General features: G+C 42.2%; 1 protein-coding gene across 5 annotated transcripts in view; it reads left to right on the top strand.

Annotated features, from left to right (window-relative positions):
• DOCK11 (dedicator of cytokinesis 11) overlaps window positions 1-18,768 on the top strand; it is a 1,707,663-nt gene that overhangs the window by 1,573,096 nt on the left and 115,799 nt on the right. For all 5 annotated transcript variants that reach the window (XM_069612850.1, XM_069612848.1, XM_069612847.1 and 2 more), the window contains one exon: window positions 9,000-9,138. In XM_069612850.1, coding sequence (XP_069468951.1) covers window positions 9,000-9,138 — 139 coding nt within the window. The remainder of the gene's footprint in view (window positions 1-8,999; window positions 9,139-18,768) is intronic.

Here is an 18,768-nt window from a genome sequence, read left to right as displayed (position 1 = left end):
TCTCCACCACCTCAAAATAAAGTGCGAGGTTTTCCACCCACGCTGTCCATCAGGGTCCCTGACTGACAGGTGCTCCCACCACATAAAAGGCATGCAGTGGCGCTAGCTGTCCGCTTTGCCGGTATGCCCCACCAGCCGCCTGGGCGCCTTCCTCTTCATCCTCCATGGCGGGTATTAGATGTTGGTGTGACCTGCGCAATTTGCCTATTCTGCATGGGTTTAAAACATTTAAGTTTTCACAATAAACCCCCACTCTCTTTTTCTCTGCTTCCCTCACTCTATTCTTCCCCTCATGATTCTGAAGCGCTTTCTTGCTTCTCGAAGCTAGGTCTGCCACTCAATAGAAGCCATAATAATAATAATAATGAAAATAATAATAAATATTACAGAAACTGTGCAAGACCTTCGGCGATCCTCTGCATCCTAATAATTCTGCAATATGACTTAATACATTTATTAGGATATGGGGGTTCTCAATGTTTTTGATGAAATGATTGGACTTAGGAATATGTACCATAGGGATCATTAGTAAACAGTGTTGCTCGTTCCCTTTCTCTTGAGTAACCTGTATGGATCGATACCCTAAGACTTTGTAAAGTACCTGACAATTACCAGTGCTATAGTCGTTATCCCTTACTACCACAAAGATTTACCCTGTGCTGTGTTGCAGACACAAATGGAGGACATCAAAATGCTATGAATGGAGAACATACCATGGGTATCATATGCTGTTCATTAAATTTAGATGTGACGCCTTAGGGGTAAATATGTCAGCAGACGAATTGGGAAATGTGAGAAACCTGAAGGTGTCTCACTCGCTAATCCCCGGGGATCTGTCATCCCGGTGTCCAGGACACAGCCATCGCTATGGATCTAGTTCCGGGGTGGGGACCAGTGCGGGAGGATCACCTGGGGGAGGGGTCTTCAGGGAGCGGAAGTGGGACACCGAAGGGTGAGATTCAGTAACCCCTTCGTTATGACACATTTTCCCCATCCTACCCTGTAGAATTAGAAACTCAACCCCACCCCCTTTCTTGACACAAACACTTTATTACAGACCAATTACCATGAAAGACAATGGTCTAACAGCAGAGCTGTATACCTAACATGGCCCAACGCAACGGTCAGGCAGAGTCAGGCAATTGCCGATAATTACACACACCTGACTTCCCTTTGCCCATAGGGATAAAAGGCGGAGCATGAAAGCACACTTTGAGCAAGGCCAAACGCATGAGGAAGCAGCTATTCCAGGATGGCAGTTCAAACGAAGAAGAAATGTGGTAAGACCTGAAAGGACAACGAGGAGGGAATTGCCCTTGCTCTTTTCAACCCAGACCCGTAAAGCCCCCAAGAAGGGAAACGTAAGACTGGGAATTGCAGCTGACTTATTGTGCGAAGGATGTCAGTAGCACATGATACCCTCCCGCACTGATATCCAGGGCAGGGAGAAGTGGTTGCCATTGTGGTACTGTCCTTGACTGCAGAGGTTAGAGACGCCAACATAGTTCGGCACAGCCGGTAATTCGGATAGAGCTGATAATAAACCAGACTGTGTTGGGCTCTTGGTTGCGAAGAGCAACATTGTATATACAAAGAAGACTAAAGTACAAAGGTCTTTTGTGGGTAAAATTGGCATCAGAGTTAGAGTGGTCTGGCATCACATGGTTGCACATTCGAAGGACTCTCACTGCTGCCCCTCGACTGAACAAGGAGAATGTGTTGAATACGGGTATCAAAGTGGTCCTGCAGCAGGTTATGTTAAATCCTGTGCATAGGTGAAAGTCTTTGGTTGTTGGAGAAACTACAAGTACCCGAGGCCTTAGGGGAGGCCGGCATAAGCTGTCAAAGTGGTCATACGAGGGTCAAGTGAAGCCCCTTGTACAGTCGAAAGTCTTTGGCATGTAGTGGAGGCAAATGTGAATCCGACTGAGGGATGCCAAGAGAAAGCTAAGAAAGGTGAACTGTGTTACCAGGGCAAATGTGAACCTGACTGAGGGATGCCTACAAATTCATTGTGATTATAGAAATGTGTGAAGCCTGACTGGGGGCTTAAGGGAAAGCATGATGGGGGGGGGTTTAAGAGAAAGCATGACTGGGGGCTGAGACCCAGACTTGGGTAAAGGAAGAACCTTAGGGGTCTAGAATGATTTTTTTTTTAAACTGTGATAATTGGCAAATGTGAACCCGGCTGAGGGATGCCTAGGAACTAGGGTGGGCAGTAATACACCCATGAATATTGTGACAAGTATGAACTCGACTGAGGGATCTCCACAGTGAGTGGTTGGTCTGAACCCAACTGAGGGAAGCTAACATTGAGAGTGGTTGGTCTGAGGCCGACTGAGTGAGGCTAACATTGAGAGAAGGATCGGAGCCCAGCTGAGGGGATCCAAGGGTGAAGAGTATTCAACGAACGTGAAGATTAACAGAAGGAACTTGTTGTTAATGGCAAATCAGGCACTATGAAGCAAGAGACTTTGCATGAAAGAGGAAGCAACAGACTTTGCATGAAAGAGACTTGGACAGAGAAGGTCCTGATATTGAGAAAGGAACTGTAACCTCATGACAGAGAAGTCCAGGAGTGTGCTGTGCTCAAGAGTTCCAACTTGTCCTGTGCTACAAACGTGGGGAAGCGAGACCCCAGCCATAACATCCTGACTTATCATTTTGTGAACATTTTTTTCTTTTCTGGTGAATAGTATCCCATACTCTTTTGTAGCATAGCGGTAAGGATTGGCAATCTTTTTCTTTTATTATAGGCCCTGTTTATTTCACTAGTCTCCACTAGGACTGTATTATTAGTATTTGATGGTTGTACCTTGCTCCCATCTAAGATTTAGGTTTAGATCAGGCATTTATCTCACCCATTTTTACAGTTGAACTATGATCACTTGTGTCTGTCTTACTTTGATACCATGCCTTCCTTATATATGGTGTTAGAGTGGGATTTGATTCAACTGATAAAAATTGAAATCAATGCTGATAATTGTTGTTCCACCAGAAGGGAAAAATAGAATTTTTGAACTCCTTGACTAAGACTGTGTATCTACACCTAAAGCTGGTCAACAGTATCTGTTCTTTAAGACTCATGTGTTTTTGGACACCCTTCCTCTCTCACATTATAAAATACAACAGTGGGATCGAATAATACTGAAAGTTCAACCCATCTTTACTTTTATTAGACCTAGTGCTCTGAAATGCCCCCCCCCTGCCTTTGAACCTTTTATTTTGGTACCCAATCGTCATTAACTTACCAAAGCCCATTCCTTCGGCAGACTTAGAATCAGAAGAATTAGAGGACTTCAAAACTTTATCCGAGGGAGTTGATAGTTGTTTCTATTCTGATTCAGAACCAATCACTGAAGGAACCCTTACACCCCCAGTAGAAATGGCCGACCTAGCCAATGGTATCGCCCAGTTAGCGGCCCATCAAATGCAGGCCGAAGCTACACTCCAAGAACATTTTACTAAATTGGTTGAATTGCAAGCGAGACCCTTACTACCACAGGGGGTATTTCATCCATATCTTGAAGGTGAAGATTTAGGAAAAATGTTTTGAACTTCAAATGCCTAGCTGAACAATTAGGATGGGAAGAGAACCTCAAAAGATGCTATTTGGCCCATTTGTGGAATGGCAAACTACAAACCTCCAATCAACTAGTTAATCTTGCACAGGGCGCCACCTTTCTATCCTTGAAAGAGGGGCTGTTAAAAAGTGTAGGGCAAACATGCACTTTTTATTGACAGAAGTTGAGGGCCATTAGATTAAACCCAGAAGAAACCCCCTTTGAAATGGGTGAACGTGTTAAAAACACTGTGGCCCTGTGGATCAATAACCAATCCTTAGAAGAACTGATCGAGATGCTTGCCCTAGATCAATTCACTAATTCCTTACCCCCTTTTTTGCCAAAAGCTGTTCTACAGTTAAATCGACCTACCTTAGCCACAGCCATTGAGACTGCACAAAACCACTCAGATGCAGCTAAACAATTCCACTCAGCCCATCGTTTGGAGGAATGGAAAGATCATAGGGTTATCCACCGACCTCAACCTCAGGGAATAGATAAACAATGGAGGTCATATAGAATTAAAGAAAGGATGCCATGAGAAAAAGTTGAAATCCGAAGAACTGATCCTAAAACCAAAGATGAAAGCAGAAGGGAGGAAATAAAAGGAAGTAGACCACCTACTCTTGTCTGTTTTTCTTGTAGAAGAACAGGACATGTAGCTAGACACTGTCCAAAGAATCTAAGGGATGACCCTATGGAAATAGGATGTTTAAAGGGTGAAGAATCTGTTTATGTCAATATTCTACTGATTTTACATGCAAAAAGGCATGGGTAAATGGGAAGCAAGTAAGGGCCTTAATTGACTCATGTAGTACGCAAATTGCTATACGGGCCGATTTAGTTACAACAAAGGACCTGGAAAATACGGCCCTAGTTAAGGTTAAATGTGTACATGGGGACAATGAAGTGCATGGAGGTGGAGTTTCCTGTAAGAGTTTCCTGTAAGAGAAGGTGGGGAAATCCTGCCCCAGAATAACTTCTTTGGGGAATCCAGGAATTATGGCTGACGATATTTCACAGGATTCACCACGAATACCTATACACATTAATATCTGGGGTGAATCCTGTGAAATATCGTCAGCCATAATTCCTGGACTACCTTTTCTTCACACCATATTTCAGCCATAGCAATTCATGTGGTCAGGAATCATTGGAATAATGTAGAATGGGTTCATGCTTGCCAGTGGCGGAGCATAATTTGCAATGTATATCCAATCGAGAAATGTGTGACCTTTGACCGCCAGAGTTCTCACAAACATGGAGGGAAGTGGTCCTGCTTTATGGGCTATTTTTCAAATAAGTCATGTGAAGTCCGGAAGCCTCCTTAGATTCTTTGTTGTACTGTGGCAGATATGACTTTCTTGTACTGTGGCAGATATGACTTTCATGTACTGTGACGGATATGACTGCCACATTTGTGTTTATAATGTTAACAGGTTTTTTTTACAACTGCCACACCTGGCTATGCCTCTCTCCCACCACTTCTTCAACCTTATTGTAACCTCCGGGGCTTAGTGATTCACTGGGAGAGAGGTACATCCATTGAAGTTGCTTATTTGAAGTGACATATTCTTATCACTTGGGACAGAACAGTTATTGTCTGATATGCATATGCAGAAGAGAATGGGAAGTTGGTTCAAGTTAATCTTTCTTACATATATGAGATGCTGAGAACTGATGATCAAAGTATCAAACAGTTGTTAATGGACAGATTCAATTGCCCTAATTACTCAATATATAGTTGCTTTTTCTGAAATAAACTATAATGCCATGCTAAACCATAAGGAGGAGAGACATTATTTTACATTTTTTAGGTTATATCCCCCTTGCTAATGTGGATAATGTAATGATTATGAATCATTAAATAACGTGAAATGTGTTTATCTGATGAATTTTGGAATTGATAAGCTCTTATAAATCAATTATTATGAAAACAAACGTTTTTAAAAGACGGTGGAGGAAGACTGGTGCAGAATTTCATGTACTCACCCATGTCAATCACTAAAGTTACCTCGGATTCATTGTGAGGGCAAGAGGGCACTTCCAGCTTACTCAATTTCCTTTCAGGATGACATCCACCAGAGAGTCTTCACAAAAGTTCATGGCACTTGCCTTAAAGAACTGTCCTTAAAGAGAGTGAACAGCCTCCTCTACCGTATGTGGATAACCTTTTTAAGGAAAATTCGGTAGATTTGCTGTCTCATCATCTGCCAAAGAATGCTTTTCTCCCTTGAGTGCGTACTAAACTTCAGAAAGTCTTGTCAATTCATCCAACAGTTTCCAGTACATTGGTGCACTGGTCATTACTCAAGCAGGGAATCCCTCCCATCTCCCAGAGATGGTCAGAGATAGCTGTGGGTCTTTGATTCATCTAACCTCTCTTTTGAAGAATTCAAGATTTTTTCACAGGCCCTCTTTCTTGTGGCAGAGACTCTGGAAGAATGTGTTCCCCACAATGAATGCTAAAGGCTAGTGTAAGAGAGACATTAAGAATATGCTATTTATGCCTGTTTTTCATCAAGACAGGAATGGTGGATGTTGCAGTCCAATTTGCTGTCGGGTGTATTTTATTAGAAACTTGGTTCTTGCAATGGACGCCTCTCTATTTAGATAGTGGTGAGATCATGCATCAGATCCTTCAGTGAATAGTTGCTGGGACAATTGCAACAAGAGATGTTGCATCAATCTCCTGCAGGTCAGGCCATCAAACCAAGTCTGCTTGCTTTCTCCCATCTATTTGTGGAATATTCATTCAGACCCTTGCATACACCACCACCGTGCATTATTTGACTGAGACAGATGGGGTGAGTTTACTCACTCCATGCGTGGAGGCCCTGGTGATTTGCTCTTGGAACTTGAAAACAGGGTGTCTTTTTCTTGTTTGTACATCTGATGGGGCAACATAATGTACTTACAGATGGACTCAGAAGACAGGAGGGGATGTTTTAGCTGCAAAAGGAAGGGATAGACTACATCTTTATCTGAGGTAAACCTTCATAAGTTTAACTTGCATCCAGTGGAGACTTCAGGTTTCACTGTTTTGTTTGAACAATGGCAGATATTCCAGTCCTGTCAAGGCTGTTCTGCTAGTTACTCTTATCCCTCATTATGTGAAGCTACAGTGGTATGGTATAGGATGACCAGATGAGTTGTCGTTCCTCAGGACATTGCAAGCAGGATATTGTTGCCAGAAACGCATGGATTTAGAAATCTGCATGATGTTAAATCTATCTCTGCAGCTTGATCTTCTGTTTCAGACTCACAGAAGGATCCTCTAACTGGAGTTTGAGATACATGATTGGGTCCTCCCTGAAGATGTTATGGTGATAATCATGTCACCTACAAGCTATTAACTAAGGCCATCCGGCTGATGTCATGGTAAGGTAAATGACACATTTTTGGCCCATATGGCTTTTGTCTTGGATAGTCGGCTGTTGCTGGCCGGTGTGGCCTAAATGTGGGCTGGGTTAAAGGGGAGTTGGCTGCTATATCCATTAAATAATGACTGATGAGCCTTATATTGTGTTATTCCATCTGTTGTGCAATATCTGCAAGGTCAGGTTAAATCCTTTCCATGCAAGCAGTTTTTAATTCTAGCATGGGACTCACTTTTTAGGTGGTGGTTTCTTTCAAGCTGATACACTCATGCTCTCCGGAACCCCTGGCAATGAACACCATGTTTCTTACATCTATAACATGTGTGTGCCGAGTGATTGAGCAGTGTGGAGCTTCCTTACCTGTTTTTCTAACACTGAAAATGAGAACTTTTTAAATTAGTATTTATTTTATTGTTTTTTAATAACACAATATACCTGAGTTTGGTTTCTAAGCGCTGATCCGGGATTCAAACCTCTGTTGCTCAGCGGGGTCTTTTTTCCAAGACCAGCACATTGCCCCAGTGCTATTCTCCGTTCACTATGTAAGGTGATGTCAGAATTCCATCTTTTTTAGAAGACATCGTTCATTCTTCTTGCATCCTCCTCATCCTTCCATGATCATTATCAGCTTGACCTGAAGCAATCTCTAAGCACCTGTATCTCCATGTCTAAATATACAGGAGGGATGACTAGCTGTCTGATGATTTTGCTGGGCCTTGTCATGGAAAGGCTATTAAAAAACAGACTTTTTCAAGTGGGGTCTGCATGTACAATAATATCTCTTATGATTTGGTAAAAAAGGGGGTCTCCAATGGGGCCCCAGGCCCTCCTAAAGCGGTCAGTTGACTAGATATGTCTTGCAGATAGTTGTTTTACTGTTGGGCATCTGTCAGCCTGCTAGCTGGATTTTGGCTGCTTGCCACGTTACTTGTTAGGGAGGAATGGTCAGTTTGTTTTTCAGCAGTGTTTTGCCTGAGCGAATTGATTCCGGATTCCGCCATGAGCCGTCCTCTTCCCTTGTTGATTGTATGAATGTGATTGTGTCCTGACAATGACGGCAGTTCATCCAATCATTCAGCCTCAGTTGAGCTATAAGTACAGTGTGAAAATTAGGTAAGGGGTGCAAGAGGTGTAGACCAGGTGTAGATTCTGGCATCCCTTTGTCTTCTTGAGAATGTGTCTACTTGTATGTGTGATGTCTTGTGTAGAATGCATGTATGTAAGTGGCCCTTGTCCCTGGTGTCCGCCAGGATGGTTGGCACCAGTGGGTCCTCTTCCTATATGTACTTCATGTAATGTACATAAGATACTAAATATAGGCACAACATGTAAAACTACGCGAGCCCCCCAGCATCATCTGGTGATGAATTTAGACTAGAGCAGCTCCACTGGCCTCAGATCATTTTTTTAAGTCTGCATCTAACCTGCCCTTGGAGACAAATTGATGAGTAATTAGTGGGAGAGATGCTGTACACATCAGAAAGAAAATTGTCAAAGGTAAGTGGTGTGTTTTTGTGGTAGTATTCTTCACATTAATGTGTACCAAGGATTAACATATATGCATTTCTTCTATCTCCAATGTTAATAACTCTAGGTGTGGCAAAATGGCTGGAAATGATTGTTAAGGCTGTCTTTGACATGTTCGTGCTAAAGGCCAATTTCTTCCAAACTGATTTTCGTTGGTGCAGGGATGGGACTCCTTAGCCCTGACAGAATCCGTGAGCTACACACCAAGCATACTGTTACTTCAGTAAAAACAACCAATGTATAACGACACACATTTTCACAATGTTGATACTTAACTGATGCTAATGAATTGGTCATGGGAGAGAAGACTAAATCACATTTAGAAATTACACCTGGTTTCTGTTCCAGCCAAACCCGTTCTTTAAATAAAGTAAGTTCTGATCAGACAGACGAGAAGGTTTTACTGTCTTCCATTGCTTCAACTATGCCAGTATGTAGACCGTTTGTATGCCTTGGTTGCATTGCCAGTTGCATTTCTGGGCAGTAAATGATGAAGCAAACCTTTAATGAGTATGCCTTTCATCAACAGAAAGTTTATACAAGCCTGCAGCATCGCCCTTGAACTCAATGAGCGGCTCATCAAGGAGGATCAGGTCGAGTATCAAGAAGGTCTGAAGTCAAACTTCAGAGAAATGGTGAAGGAGCTGTCTGACATTATCCACGAACAGGCAAGTAAATGAGTTCCTTGCATAGAGCATAGGGGAAAGGATATCTGTATGCCTGCTTTAAGAAGGGGGCTGACTACAGCATGAAATCTCAAGAAGATTCTGGCAACCAAATTTTGCTTACTGTATATATGTATGGTTGGATAATACACATTTTGTGGTATAATATATACCTTTCAGGGCAGACAGCCTCTGCAAATTCAACATTGCTAAATATGGGTAAGGCGATCCTTTGGTTAGTTTGTATTGGCATTTCCAAAAGACGTCACATTTTTAAGTATAGTTTGATGAGATAGGAGAACAGCACATCGAAGGCATAATGCAATTAATATTTCTATAGCCCTACAAAATGACCAAAGGTGGTGCTTCATGGCACATCGATAGATATGTCTTACAGCATTGTGATGCGCAAATGTCCGCCAAAAGGATGGTGCTGCTGTTCCACTTTAACAAATGCATGAGGCGTTCAGGCATTTCCTTGACCTGCATTGCACATCTCCTGAGCCTTTTCCAAGCAGGTCCCTGGGGAGTGTTGTTCCTTATGGCGTATTTCAAAGTGCATTCCGTTTGTGAATTCAAGATGCGCTTTACAATATGGAGGAAAGCCCCCTGAGTTGCACAAATGCATCTGAAAATGTCTTTGAAAATGTGTTATTTTTGTCTCGGTGTTGTATTTATTAATGGTATGCAGAGATGGAAAGCTGTTTATCGCCCTCATGCAGTTAACATGCCCACTTTTTAAGTTTTGCACATGGTGATCTATTTGTTTTGTTTGTTGAAAATAGATGCACCGGTTATCGATTGAATCTATATTAAATGCCCAGAACGTGTATTTGTACTATTCATTTGGATTTATGTTTGATAAGTATGTTGCAATATCTTTTTTTTTTTAAATTATTGTGCAATTTGGTTAATACAAACCTTAAAAACACATATATTCCACACCATCCAAATTCAAACAGTCAAAACCATGAAGCAGCACAAACAAGAAAAGACCCCAAATCACCACCATCTAATGAAAAGCTTTTACTGTAAAAAAACATTACCACACACTTTATAATCTCTTCAAAAATTATTTCCATGTATTATAGGCTGTCGTGGTTATAACCAAGGACTTACTGGAGAATATAGTACTCCATAACTGATCCCCTCCTATACTTTCCATATTATTCACAAACAATGTATAGCTCACTTCATATTTGAATTGCAAGAAAGAACATTTTGTTAGTACTTGACAAATGGCTTCTACGCTTCATTTACAAAGTCTGTTTCTGTTCATAAGGTGTGCCACACCAGGCACAGTAGGCCTGGCACCAAATACCTCATGTCTTTAGTTGGTTAAAGGACATCCTCACAATTAAATGTCTAACAGCACCATTTTGAGGTATAATCAAATAACGAAATGGGTGAGTGAAACAAAATCCTTGTTTGACATATTCTTTACATTTCGGTTTCATCTCCAACCTAGAAATCAATTGATAGATACATCTCAAAATCGATAGCGCTAAAAAAAAGTGCACACCTTCTCTTCAAGGAGATCAAAAGAGATTGGGCCTCATTAGGACCCAGGCGGAGTGGGTTTCCGCCAGCGCTAATCGCGGCGGACCCGTCCGCCGTACTACGAGTTCCCTTAGTGCCATGGAGGTTTTCTCCGCCTGGTTTTACCAGGCGGAGAAAACCATGGCGCTACGGGACCTCGTTGTTAATTACGCCACCGTATTTTACGGTGGCGTAATTAACTCCTTCCCCACTCCCATTATACCCTATGGGGCAAGAATGGGAATGGGGAAGGGCAGAATGGGGATTGGGGATTTACCGCTCCGCCGAGGTCGGAATGGGGCGGTAAATCCGCCAACCCCCATGGCGCTATCGACGGCTTTCCGCCGTGCTTCGCGGTGCATTTAGCACCGCGAAATCCGCCTGGGTCCTAATGAGGCCCTTTGTCTTTTTAATTTCATTTTCGGCCATCAGTCATCAAAAGTCACTCTCTCCTTTGATCGGCTTTAACTATTTTTAGATAGAAAGAGCCTCAAGCCATCCTCCAAGACGTCATTAATGATGTGAGGCCTAGCTCGCAAAAATTGGCCTCTATGGAGACACAACTAGGAAGATTTAAGAGATGTTTCCAAATTCTACCTTCAGTTTTACAGAGCCACCCCACTTCCTTGTACATGAAGGCCTCCAGACCATATAATATTCCTGCTACTACACATTTATAGAGTAGAATTAAGCCAGCGATCTAACAGCCACCTTTATAAATAATAAATGGCTTAATCAATCTCATCTTCTTTATAACTTTAGCCTCTATAATATCTCTGGGTAACGGGACCACCAAATGATGTCTTACCGGAATTTCTAGATACATAAAATCCTGTATCTTTTCAAACTGAGCACCATTAATTTTCCAAATACCTTTCTTGTCTCTAGATTGAGAAATTCTTATAGCCATTATTTTTGTCTTATATGTGTTTATGGATAGTATCTTACTGGGCATTTATTCTTCTTCTCTGTAGCCCCATAGCCGTTCTGTCTAATACAACGGTATCGTCAGCATAAGACAACCAGTCCAATGAATGATCTCCAAGCTTCGTAGGGAAGTTCTTATAATCCTTCAAGCTATGTTGCATATCGGCAACAAAACAGGAAGGGTCCCAAAACACAGCCCTGCTTAACTCCTATATTGGTTTCAATGGCCGATAAGATTCTCCCTTCTGCATCCAGTCTTATGCCAAAAGGTGTCTCCTGATAGAACTGCATTATTATATTCACTAAGGCATTTTTACAGCCAAAACGGATCAGTTTCAACCATAACAAAATATGAGGTATTAAGTCAGAGGCCATGGAATAATGTACGTAACATATGTGTAGCCTATTATTTTTGTAGCAGGGATCCCTCTAATAAGGTAAATTAATGTCCAGATATTATGTATGGTGCCCATTTGTTTCCTAAAGCCTGTTTGTTGGTACGGTATGAAATTACCCCCCTTGACCCAATTATTTTCATTTTCTAATAAGCATGATGCAAAGACCTTTGAAATAACATCAGTTAGTGCTATATATCTTTTGTTCCTGGGATCGGATCACAATCCCTTTTTGTAAATCGGAATGAGGTTAGCCTTCTACAAGGAGGAGGGGAAGATACATGTACTTAATATTTTCTGAAACAAACCATGAAGTATCTTCACCCTTATCCAAGGATATGCATTTAGGACTATGCGTGGAATACAGTCTGGTCCTGGAGCTCTTGAGGTTTTTAGCTTCATAATTATTTTTTGTATATCTTCAACTTCAAAAGAGAACCCGTCCTTGCTTGTATTTAATCTGCTGTTGAGCATCTCTATCCTCAATATTGGGTCATCAAACATAACACTCTATTTAAAATACACTTTCCGAATGTATCGATTGCACTCCTCCTCTACAATAGGATTGGGCAGGACATTGTTATTTTGTATCATAAACTTATTGGCATAATACCAAAAACTATGATCATCACTATACTTTAATGCTTGAAAAATATCAAACCAATTAGCATTACATGCAGATGCTTGTGCATCCTCACCCAGTTCTTATATTTTGCACGTACACTGCTAATAAGTTTAGATCTTATAGGTTCTTGCCTGAACCTTTTTTTACTGATCTCAAATCAGATCTATACCTTTTCCTTCAACAAGCCAGGCTGCGTTTACTCACTTAGCAAAGCAGAGTGCAACGCCACCTTTTGCCCAGCACATTTGCACTCTGCCATGCAAATTACAAACATTTTGCGGTGGGGAGTAGCATAAGTGTTTGCCAACACGTTACGGCTCCCCACTGCCAAATTACGCATTTCAGGAACATGAAGACTGATGTGTTTGAGAGAAGCTAGTATGCTCATTCTGAGGAAAGATGATTTGTCGAAGGAATGTAGCTACTCCTGTTATTATGAGTGGGCTAAGACCTCTGGTAGAGCCAGTTCGTTTATATATGAGAAAAACACTGATAGATGATTCTTGGTTGAAAGGTGTTAAATACTTCAGATTATAGGCATGAAGAAGCATGTCTTTGGACAGGATGATCACATCGGAGTCTGGGGAGTGCATTGTGATGTTTTCACTAACACTGCTGTGGAGAAGAAAGATGCTAGCTTGTTGCAAAGCTCTTCTATGGGTTTTATCAGATCATGCCAATTCCATTTTCTCTCCAGTTTGTATTTATTTCATGTAGTTTAGGCTTTTTATTATGATGGTCATTTAAATGTGCTTGTTTTTATGGTTTTGAATGGAGCAATGGCATCCAATGCTGTGGTAAGCCAAATTTGAAAATCTCAGAGACAGAACTGATGCAGGATCACAAAGTGTCGTGGGCCGATTTCCATTTTGGGTGTAAAGTATGTCTTCAGAGTTAATAGTGATTAGCGTTCCGTGCTTTTTAGAGTAGCAGATTTGTCGGAACTAGGAATGCTAGGAAGTAAGATGTAAAATGGTATACCTAAATGGTTAGAGCCTGACATGAGTAGTGGAGGGGGGTAGAGATGGGTGGATCAAGACTGAATGCTTTATTCATAATGTTAACTTCTGAATGGTGTTGGCTTTGAACTAGTTGAATAAGGTTACAGTCTGAAAGGTAGGCTACAAAGATGTGGTTTCTGGGAGTTCATCATGCTTAAGCTAGAACTTGAAATCTCCCAGAATTAGGTTACAGTGGCCCTCATTACAAGCTGGGCGCAAAGGGATACCGGGCACCGTTAATGACACTGGTGCCGGTAATCCCTTTGCGCCCTATTCTGAGGTCCCTTTGCGGGTCCCTCCCTTAACGCCTGGTTTTACCATGCGTTAAGTACGGGACCCGCAAAGGGATATCGGGGTCAATAACGGTACCGCAATTTGCGGTACCGTTATTGCCGCCTTCCCCCTTCCCATTGAGCCCTATGGGGGCTCAAATGGGAATGGGGAATGGCATTTCAAATGGGGACTTACCAGTCCCGCAATGGGCGGAATGGACCGGTAAATCCCCATACCACCACGTCGGTGGCTCATGGCGCTAATAGCGCCATGACTAGCACCAACCTCGGAATGAGGGCCAGTATCAGAGAGAGCTTGGACTAAGGTTGGATCTTTTTGAAGGGGGGGTGTAAATCAAATGAACAAGAGAGGGATTGTGATAATATACTTTTAAGGAGTAAGGATTCTGAATGTGGTTGAATAGGGGATTTGGCAGATTTGATGTTGTAACAGTCCACAGAGATGATTGCAATGCTTGTCCTGTACATATAGGGCCTCATTACAAGAGTGGCGGAATGGGTTAACGGGTGCCGCAAAAGGATGCGGACCCGTTAATACCATTCCGCCACATTACGAGGTCCCCTCGCGGGACCCGCTCTGCATGTCTGGTTTCACTGGAACCAAGAAGGACATAGTTTAAAATTGAAGAACGCAGGGTGCCATAGAGAATCTTTGATTTTTCTGTGTTTGGTAAAAGCAGAGTTTAAAAGTGGTATAGGCTCAGGTACAAATCAAAGAAAACGTTTCCCCCTAGTCAAATGTCACCATACTGACTTTGTCAGAGATGGTCTAGAAGATTCCTTAGCATCCGAAGCAAATGCAGGCTAAAATGTGGATTTATACCACCAAACCACCACTCAGAATCCCATGGTAAACCCACGGGTCCCAAGGCAGTAACAGAAAAGGATATGGCAGTAAATCAGTGAATTTGCAACCAAACTCAGAATGAGGTCTATGATCTCTTATGACTGGAGAAGGTTGATGAGCTTGATATCAGCTCAATTCAGGACAATTGTAATTTCTATGCACTAGAGATGGACTACTATCGCAGCCAGAAGCTTAGTAAATATGCTGGAAGGTGTGTACATTCCAAAAGGTAGAGTTTTGTGTTGACCTTTTATTCCTCTCTCAACAATCCTCAGAAAGAGGCATTTATTTGGAAGGGTATGAATGGGGAAGTTTCAATCCCACAAAGCAGAACTATACTTCTTGACAGTCCTTCAGACAAGACTTGCACCAGCGCATTGAACTTGTCCAGCGACAGGCATGCCGTAGAGTAGGATCAAGGGCTTCTGTTGATTTCAGCACACAACATTGCAAGACCGCAAACATTGCTTCAATGTTAGATGGCGTAAATCCTTTTTTGCAAACAACTCTTCATTATATTTAACAGCATAAACAGAAGGTGAGGAAAGCAAGAAATCATTGTAACAAGGTTGGGCGCCTATGAATCAGTAGATGTGGTGTGACACTCCTAATCCAAAAGAAGTCAATGCCATCAATGGATAGCTGAGGTTTTCAGTTTGTTATTGTCCATAAATGATTATCAGATTTACACTGAATATTCAGGGACTTAACCAGTATTAGAAGCTCTTATAGTCATATTTGTTTCTTATTTTCATGAACACATGTTTGATTTCTCCATTCGTCTGGCATGTTATTCCAAGAAATATGTTGTTACAGAATTTGGTTCATACACTTGCATCTTTGTATTTGCTTCCTCGAATCAACTAAATCTTTTTTCAGGTTTTAAAATGTTCAAAAAGTCCTGAAACCCCATTTCAGGAAAATACCAACCAGTTATTAAAAGTCCAACGGCTCTCACTCACAAACCATATTTTTGGAGCAAGTCAAGGCTTCACATGCACAATTCACCAGCTGCATGGCAGAATAATGGCAAGGCCTTCACCGAAGGATCCCTGACTATGTTCATTATTTCTGTGTATATCTATTCCCAATTCACCCCCAGGTCCTGCCGAACCTTGGAAATCGGGCCAGTGAAATGGGTCCCTGTCCACACACCCTGCACAAGTCACTCCTTCATGAACGCCTGGTCCAGTGCCATACTGGTAAGTAACAAACCTGCGAGGATACATTCACTTATAGGGAGCCTAGGAAGCGGGGTGCCTGATGAACATTGCTGTCCCGCAAACTATCTGGCACCACCTACCCGGTTGCTCAGTGGCTCTGGAAAACAATGCTGAGAGCTCTCTGCACTCGCAGGATAATAATAATAAATATACAGTAGAAATGACCGCGGGTTGCAGTGTGCACCTGTCGCCATTGGGAAGCCGCTGCAGCAAGTCCACTTATTACCCATAAACATGGAAAGTGGACTAACGCCTCAAAAGTGGTAAACAATTTGACATTATTAAATTGCTAACTTGGTAGCACTGCAGTCATGAAATACAACTGAATTGAAAAACTGATATCTTCTAAAATCTCTGCCTTGCAGCCCTAGTGTCAGCGAATCCACATGTAAACCAAAGAAAGCATGGCTAACAAACGTACTGACACTCTATTACATTGCTCAGCACTAGTGAAATGAGCCCTAATATCAGATTCAAAAGCTAAAGAACCCTGAACACTCTATGTATCCACTGCCCAAGGTTCAAGGTTGATGCTCCTGCAAGCATCTTATTAATCTCCTAGAACACCCCATCAACACTATTGCTAACTGTCAAAAATACCTTGCGTCGGGTGCCACTTTCCTTGATTACTAATAATAATGAATGGATCACTACAGTTGCAGCACCACCTCAATGTTCTTTGCAAATTGCAGCACCGGTTCACATTAGAGAGCTCTGCATACAGCCCCGCCTAATAGCTCAGGGCCCGGAATACCACACACTAATCTGATATCAGAGCATCACTGTTCATCTGCTGCAACACAGCCATAGTGGTCAAAGCTACCACACTAAACATTTTAACACACTATGCAACAAACAGCCTGAAAATTATTGATATTGCTATGCCATATACATAGTACTAGCTGCCAGTCCTTTCACTCCTCTACAGCTAAACCAGAACTCTGCTAACAAAATCAAATCCCCCAAACATCCAGAACATTTGTAGGCCATATACTGCTTCCACAAATATTGCACAGCCCTGCAACAGATGTGGATAAAGGGCACAGCTCAGGCAATCAAAGTACACCTCAAAGACTTTCTCTACTCATCACACCGCCAACACACTGGGCCCAGTTCCTGACCATTGCATTTACAACATCACTGATGAAGCTGATAAATTGCAAGCTCTGAAACCGCTAGTGTCTGTGTAAGCCTAAATACTGAAAGAAAGTTACTCCCATCAAACAGTGTCAGCAATCTTGTCACAAGCTCCACTGTTGTTTCTGGTCCACCTCCCCCACCCAGCCGTCTACAAACCTAACAAGGAGCCCATACAGAAAACAGAAACCTTCTCAATAACGCCAGATTGACAGTAAAAAACAGGCACCTCATTCATGACCACGTTGCAGATGCAGAAATTGTATTGCTATTCATTTTAAAAAGATAGGTCTCTGACACCTCTTTCTCAGCTGTAGTTGATCTCGTACCATCAGGTTTAAGAGTTCTCCACAAAGACTAGGGGCCTCATTACGATTTTGGCGGTAGGCATGCCGCTATTGGCGGCATAGCTGCCGCCAAAACCCGGGCCCGAACCTTCCCCATTCCCATTTCAGCCCCCATAAGTCTGAATGGTAATGGGGAGGGAGCTAACAACGCACCGATTACGACCGGCCCGTTGTTAGCTCCCCCTTCCCCTCGCGGGACCCGCTCTGCACGTCTGGTGAAACCTGTAATAATGGGTAATAATAAGCAGTGCTCAGATACCTTAGGGTTCGTAGCACTATATAAGTGCCAAATTATTATGTAAGTGTCTACCAGAATCTAAGAATGTTTTCATCACTGGCAGCAGCCGCCAATTCGTCCCCCTCTTGCATCCACAAATCATGCTTGTGCTTATTGGCTATATATCTTTCATGTTTCCCTTGCTAGTATTCTATCAAGAGAATAATAGCCCTTCCTTAGCAGTTTGACATTTACGCTCATCACTCCTTTTTTGTTTTTCTCGCTGGGACTCACAACGAATGATACCACGATTTGTATGGCTAATAAATACATGTAAAGGCATGTTTTATATTCACATCATCCAATCAACATGACGTTATTCAGCAAATGGGTACGGTTCTGACCGTCCAACCTAAAGGCCCTGGTATTGTTTATTTCAACTTCTAGGTTTATAACCTTTAGCTGTGAATTCCCGGCTAGACACTCATATTGTACAGCAATTCCAGAGGGCATTGATGACTTTCTGTTCTCTCTAATCGTTCGGTGTCAATCAGGGACGTCATTTATTGGTCGCCAGGAGGTTGCACCTGCGACCCTTGAGGTCTCACTTGCTACCCGTGTGGTATCCCTTGCTGCCCCTAAAAAAAAGAAAAGAAAACAATCTTTTTTTTTTCTTTCTTTTTTTTTGAGGCTCATGTGCTGTGGCCAATAGCATGTGGCTCTGTTTGTTAAGTGGCTCGTTTTCGGATAGCTATTGTCGGTAAGAAAGCTCAGTGGGTTGAGCGCCTGCTGCTGCAATGTGCGTGTGCTCTGCAGGTTGCAGGTTCGGCCTTTCATCCTGCTGAGGTTGATAAATGAGTACAGGCAGAGGTTGGGTGATATTGTATGTATATTTGTTCTATATGAAGCGCTTACACGTAAGTGCTATATAATAACACGTTTGGCCTTGGATGTCTGCTTGCATTCACAGTTATTTGGTAAATGGGCCTATCCATGCTGATATTAACGCTGCATATGGTGATCCATTCTTGTATGAAATGTATATCACTTTACAGTGATATCGTAACCATATTTTTCGTAGT

The sequence above is a fragment of the Ambystoma mexicanum genome, chromosome 5p (assembly GCF_040938575.1).
Source record: "Ambystoma mexicanum isolate Mex_15411 chromosome 5p, UKY_AmexF1_1, whole genome shotgun sequence".
In the NCBI taxonomy this organism is placed as follows: Eukaryota; Metazoa; Chordata; class Amphibia; order Caudata; family Ambystomatidae; genus Ambystoma; species Ambystoma mexicanum.
This window is presented reverse-complemented; position numbering and strand designations above follow the sequence as displayed.